This window comes from Tigriopus californicus, chromosome 2 (assembly GCF_007210705.1).
Source record: "Tigriopus californicus strain San Diego chromosome 2, Tcal_SD_v2.1, whole genome shotgun sequence".
NCBI lineage: Eukaryota > Metazoa > Arthropoda > Copepoda > Harpacticoida > Harpacticidae > Tigriopus > Tigriopus californicus.
Window position 1 is genome coordinate 3163667 of NC_081441.1, and position 6197 is coordinate 3169863.

The 6197-nt window shown below is 40.5% G+C and overlaps 2 protein-coding genes across 2 annotated transcripts in view; both read left to right on the top strand.

Annotated features, from left to right (window-relative positions):
* Positions 1–5589: 5589 nt before the first annotated feature.
* LOC131893443 (putative neutral sphingomyelinase) overlaps positions 5590–6197 on the top strand; it is a 2596-nt gene continuing 1988 nt past the window's right edge. The window contains exon 1 of the mRNA XM_059243476.1: positions 5590–5989. Within this exon, the coding sequence (XP_059099459.1) occupies positions 5774–5989 (216 nt within the window). The 5' untranslated portion in view covers positions 5590–5773. The remainder of the gene's footprint in view (positions 5990–6197) is intronic.
* Positions 5674–6197, top strand: part of LOC131893458 (ribosome biogenesis protein SLX9 homolog) — a 3075-nt gene continuing 2551 nt past the window's right edge. The window contains exon 1 of the mRNA XM_059243496.1: positions 5674–5697. The gene's annotated coding sequence lies outside the window, so the exon portion shown is untranslated. The remainder of the gene's footprint in view (positions 5698–6197) is intronic.

A 6197-nucleotide genomic window follows, 5' to 3' on the forward strand; every position in this document is an offset into this window, starting at 1 on the left:
TTCATTCTCTCTAGAACGTATTGGCTGTGTTATACATACTACCACTGAGCCAAAATCCCCCCAAAAGCCCAAAAACTAAGTTAATCGAACATACCTTCATCCTCGTCCTTTTGTACATCATACAAACAATAAACGTAACCTTCTTCAATTGTTCAAGTAATTGAAAATATCAATATTCTCTACAGTATTTTTTTGTAACTGCAAAGTTCGTGGATTTTGTAACCGATACAAAGAATATTATTCAATGTAAAAACTTCCAGGTCTGAATGTATAAAAACATTAAGAAATAATAACAAGAAATGGTCAAGGACAAAAATGAAATGTTTATCTACCAACGAGTTGGTATTGGCCTGTGGACAGGGTGGGCATTTCATTTTTGGACACTTTTGTCCACCCCTGTCCAAAAGTGTCCAAAAGTGTCCAAAAATAAGGGTGGACAAAAGTGGACAAAAGTGGACAAAAGTGGACAAAAGTGGACAAGAGAGTGGAGCAAAAGGGACATATAACTTTTGGACACTTTTGTCCCACTTTTGGACACTTTTGTCCACTTGGGTGTCCAAAAGTCACGCTAATTCTCAAAATTGCCCACCCGCCTGTGGAAGAAGCCCCTGGACATACGGTTGGTCAGGAATTTTGGACAAATACTGATCCACATGGGTTTTGAATCACAGAAGGGGTCGTGAATGGTCGCCGTAAGTCCGAAGACAGAAAGTATGGAAAAGTAAAGAACGCGATCCTCTATTTTATTCAAATAATTGGCATAATCCTTCAGATTTTTTATCAAAATGATTGAACATAATCCTTTAAATTCTAAGGCATATTAAAGATCTCCACAACTGAAACAAAGAAGTAACGTAATCATAATGCCCTTCTTTCTGTTAATGAACGTAATCCTTTACTTTTTGTCCAATGATGAAATATAATTCTCAACTTTAATGAAATCTTCTATATTTTGAACCAGTAATTGAGCATAATCTTCTTGATTTTGTACAAATAATTGAATAAAATCCTGAAAATAAATATAAAAACAAATATGATATAATCCCTTACTTTTATCAATATGCACGTCTGATCATGTAGTGTTCATGGTGTTTGTGTGTCGGTGAATAAAAAATGGGAATTGCCATTTATTCACTGAATCAAGTTTGTTTTTTCACGGCCTCTTGGCAAGACGTAATTACTTTAAAACCTAATCATTTTTTGCCCTTAGTTACTCTGCATTCATGATGGAAGCTATTTTTGGAAAAGTCAATAAAAAGGCTAAACAATGGTAAGACTTGGTCTTGACAGTGAAGGATCCTTCAGTAGTCAATAAGCCCTATATCATTGTCCTCAAGAAGGAAAAGGCTGTCAGTTTGACCACCCTAAATGGTGTCAAAAGCTTCTGAAGTTCGGCCTTGAGAAGTACAATGGGAAGAAGGGATGATCGATGTAGATCTCCCTTTTTTTTCATCCATACATGTGCCGATCAGTCATGAGAGTTAAGACGTGCTTTTATGTACACGGTGCACCTTTGTCCATGTAGTTGGGACGCAAAGAAAGGCGAGAAATAGATTAGTTCAATTCCGTACTTTCAGAGCTGACCTATCCCTAAACCTAATCCGGCCCCACCCCCTCCCTTACCCCATTTAGCTTCCTCCTCCCTCTCCTCCTACCCCACCCTCTCCCAATTCCCTCCTCTTCCTTCAAATACCCAATCCACCCCTATTCCTATAAACATTCTCTCCTAATATTCCTTGCCCAACCCCTATTCCAAAATTCGTTCCTATTCTAATGTAGCTGCCCAACCCATTCCTCAAACCCAACCTTCCGATTAGCTCATGCTTTGCCTCCAGTAGAACGTAGCTTTTGTTGATAAGAGGGATTTTTTACGGCTGAGAGGATGGTCCAAGATCTTGTGAACTTGGTTCGTCAAAAGAGAAGCCCGTAAAGGGGCTATATTTGAACGTGCATTGTCTGATTTCTAAAAAAGACAGCACAAAAGTTAAGATCTTAGAAGAACTAGCCGTTGAGAGAGAGATATTGCATTCATCTCTATAACAGAAATCTGGCTTCGGCCAGGGGTCTTAGATGAAGAACTAACCATAGTTGGTTTCAACTTGTTTCCGTTGTGATAGGATACGCCCTGATAATCCCATATTCCCACATGGGGGCGTATGCCTATATGTTAGGAATGATTTGCACATTAGTCATGTACAAATGTCGAATGGAGAAGTAGAGGTCTTAGTTTGTCATATCCAAAGGCTTGATCTGTCCATTGTAACAATGTATAGACCCCCTTCTTGTTCAGTAAGCTCTCTTATGTGAGCTCTCCAATTCACTGGAAATGAGTTGGATAAGGAAGTGTGCTCGAGAGTTTTCTTTGTAGGGGACTTTAATTTTCCGGCTAGCGTTGTAGAGTGGGAGGCTAGTCCTGATGGGTATATTCTCATTTCGAAATCGACATCTCAGTCGTTTGAAAAGCTGGAGGAGTTCGCGATCTTGAACAATTTCTCCCAGCATGCTGGTGTAGCCACTAGAGAGAATAGCCTTTCTCGACTTGGTCTTTTCCAATGACGCTGATCTGATCCAGTATGTCCATGTGACACCTAGTAATCTGCCAGATCATCATTTTTATTGAGATAGGGTCGACCATAACTCAAAAGCCGGCGTGCTTTAGGGTAAAACCGGTCAAAAAGGTCGTTCTGGCTAAGTTCAAGGTCAAAGATGAATATTGGCCATTGATTATAGAAAGACTTGAAGAACTGGACCTGGTTTCGATTCTGAAACAAGAATCGTCCAAAGAGGCTGAAGAGCACTTCGAATCCAGTAATTGTGGGTAGTCTCCAAAAAAAATTGGACATAGTTCAGGGTAAGATTAAGGCCTCCATCGAATATGACCAGTTTCAAACTGAGAGCAAGGTGGTTCAGGAGGTCAGGTCGAATCCGAAGGCTTTTTTTCTTATGCGAACTCTAAGAAAAAAAAGGAACCAACCTGTTGGGCCTTTTGAGGTTTATGGGGAAGCAATTAGCAATGTAGAGACTATAGCTAACCTGCTTGGAGATAAAGAGTTTAGGAGCAACCCTACTTCTGAGTTTAGAAGAAACTGCTCATTGTTCTAATGACTAGTCATTAGAACAAACATCATATTGAGTAATTTGATGATCCTATAGTTACAGATGAAGATGCTTTAGCGGCCATCAGAGACTTGAGGTGTTCAAGTTCTCCAGGTGTTGATGGTGTGACATCTCAGTTTCTGATGAGATGCTCACAGGTTCTTGCTCCTGTTTTCTCATACTTGATGCGTTACATCTTGGATCAGGGCAAGTTCTCTGAAGGTGGCTTATGTTGTTCTAATTTTTAAAGGGGGAGATAAGTCGCTTCCCACTAACTATAGGCCAAAGGTTCTTAATTGCTTAAGAAGCATCATTTGTGGTAGGAAGCAAATTGTTAAGGTCAATGGATCCCTTAGTGACATACATGATGTCAAGTCGGGTGTTCCCCTGGCCTCCATCTTAGGGCCCCTCCTTTTTATAATATTCGTTGCCCTGATTCAAAGCATAGTATTACTGCTAGTATCACTTATACTGACAATATAAAGTTGTTTTCTGTTAGGAATGGCCGAGATTCCAGTAGCCTGGCAAAATACCCAAGTAGAATCTACTTTGGTTAATGAGAGCAACATGGCCTTGAACGAAATGAAATTCCGCTCAATGACCTTCGGGTATACTCCACTCGTAGATAATAAAGCATTGACCAGGTCTCATCTAAAAAAGGTTTAGGTGTAGTCCTCCAAAGTAATGGAAAGTTCGATGAGCATATCCAATTGAAGGTGGGTAAAGCTTTTCAAATGTGTGGTTGGATATATCGCACGTTTAAGTCCAGAGACAGCATCACGATCCTAACTCTGTACAAGTCGATTGTTCAACCACATCTTGAATATGCCCCTCCCATTTGGGCTCCATTGAGTTCAGCGGGTTTGCGAAAGGTCGAAAAAGTCCAAAGATATTTCACAAGGAACATCACAGGAATGAGAGAGCTCTCGTATTGGGAGAGACTAAAAAAGTTGGGACTGTACAGTACTCAGAGAAGGTATGCAAGGTACCTGATACTGTACGTATTCAAAAGTATCTATGAGCTTTGTCCCAACCCAGGTTTTAGGGGCAATTCTAGTAACCGTAGGGACTTAATCTGCATTTCGAGAGCACCTTCAAGCCCTCGAGAATCTAGGTTGGTTCGAACAATGAAGCCCGCTTCTTCTTCTTTCTCTGGCTCTTTCATGATTTAACTCCCTCTTATTTTTGTAGGGAATACGTAGGCCTCATTGATCCAGAATAGGATAAATCTTTAAGTAACATTCTAGATCAACCCTACATTTAAGGACTAGCCCGGTCTGCCAACTCAAACTTGTTGGTAGACCAAATATCAAATAAAGATTGAAAGGTAACAAATTTACCATTTATAACCTTTCATCTTAATATTAATTGGGATTAATTACCTCCAGCGGTTAGAAAAGTCTGTGAAAAAAACAAACCAATAGGAAAAGTATTGATCCTGTGCAAGGCCATTGGATCTTGGTCATTCCTTCCAGAAATCAAAGCCTTTGTTGTTGATTCTATTCGCAACATTTGTTTAACTTTCGCCTTTGTTATACTTTCAGGCCTATTTGTTTTGCTTTTTTTCTATGAATTCTATGAAAGGCTTTGCTGTTTTGCACTCTTTGCCCATGCCTAGCCGTGTCATCAGGTAAATCATAATTTAAATGGGATTTGGCAGGCTTCCAATTTCTCCTCTTAGTCCAAAAATGCATCGGAAATGGCATTGAAGTTTATTTTCAAAAACTATGTTAGACTTACGATTCCCTAGTTAGCCATTGTACAGTATGTTAAAAACTTAGGCTTTCCTATGTTTTAGGTGTGAAAAACCAAGACCATCATAATGAGGTTTAAATGCTAGATCAATCAATTTGACATCTTACATGGGCTTGCTTCAATCAAAATGCAAACCAATCATTTTTATGTCACATTCATAGCACTTCTTATCACTAAAGTACTGCTTCATCCCCATGGACCTACCGAGTCTACTAAGGTTTCTTCGGGAACCAACCATTGGTGAACTCTTCAGTTCCGAAGGGGTAGAGCAAACAGACTATGTGTCTGACTTATCTCAAAACATTTAAAGAGTTAGCGGTTAGCCTTGGGGCCGGATCCTCAAAATCCATTCACCCAGACTGTCAAAACAAACAAACAAACAAACAAACAAACACTAAAGTACTATCTCGAAAGAAAGAAAGACCTCAACGTTTTCAGCAAAGCTAAAAGATAGTATAGGATGATATTTCAAACGTCAACCTTTTTTTCTCGCCACCCTGTCCCTTAATCTTCCATTGTTTACTTCCAGTCAGTCTAGCCAAACTGGCAAATTTTGTACCAGTTAATTGTAACGATCACTCAGGTTACTCGCCTCTGCTATTCAAACTAAATATCAAGCTTGTCAAAGGTGTCATTTTTGCCAAAAAAATCCATGAAAATCAAAATTCTACCGTTTCTTTCTTTTCTTATTTCAAGGTTCAACAAGTTCAAAGCCTGCCTTGGCCCAAAATTTCAAACCAACTTGTGAGCCTGTTGTCAACACTTGAGTTGTCAAGGTTCTCTGGGACGTCGCACGCTTTCGTTCCCAAAACCAACTAACCATTCAGGCCTCTCTCCCGTGGGTTGGTGAGTGGGTGTGACGCTGCCACGTGTCCCCAGGGCCTAGCTTAGCTGTAGGTCCGAGTAAATAGTAGGCGTGAGTATGAGTTCGTTGGTGGGCGAGGGCAAATTGGACCCGACGTCGGTGGAGATCCGCGTGTTTACGCTCAATTGTTGGGGCTTGCGTTTGATCTCGTCGGATCGGAAGGAGCGGTTTGAGGCCATTGGGCACTATCTGAGTCGAGGGGATCACGACATCGTGTTCCTGCAAGAGGTCTGGAACCAATCCGATTACGACGCCGTCAAAGAGGCCATCCAGGTACAAAGCAGCCACAATATCAACAGCCTCTGTAGATTGAGATTTTCTTGAGCCAGAGATAGTTCGTTCAGGTCAAAATGTCGGCCTTAAGAATCGTGTAGGATAACATCGTCTTATTGATTTGTGTCACATGAATTACTGAAACCTCCCAGCAGCAACGTCGACGGAATTTGAATTTAGATAACAAGGCGTTTGAGTAATTGTTGAT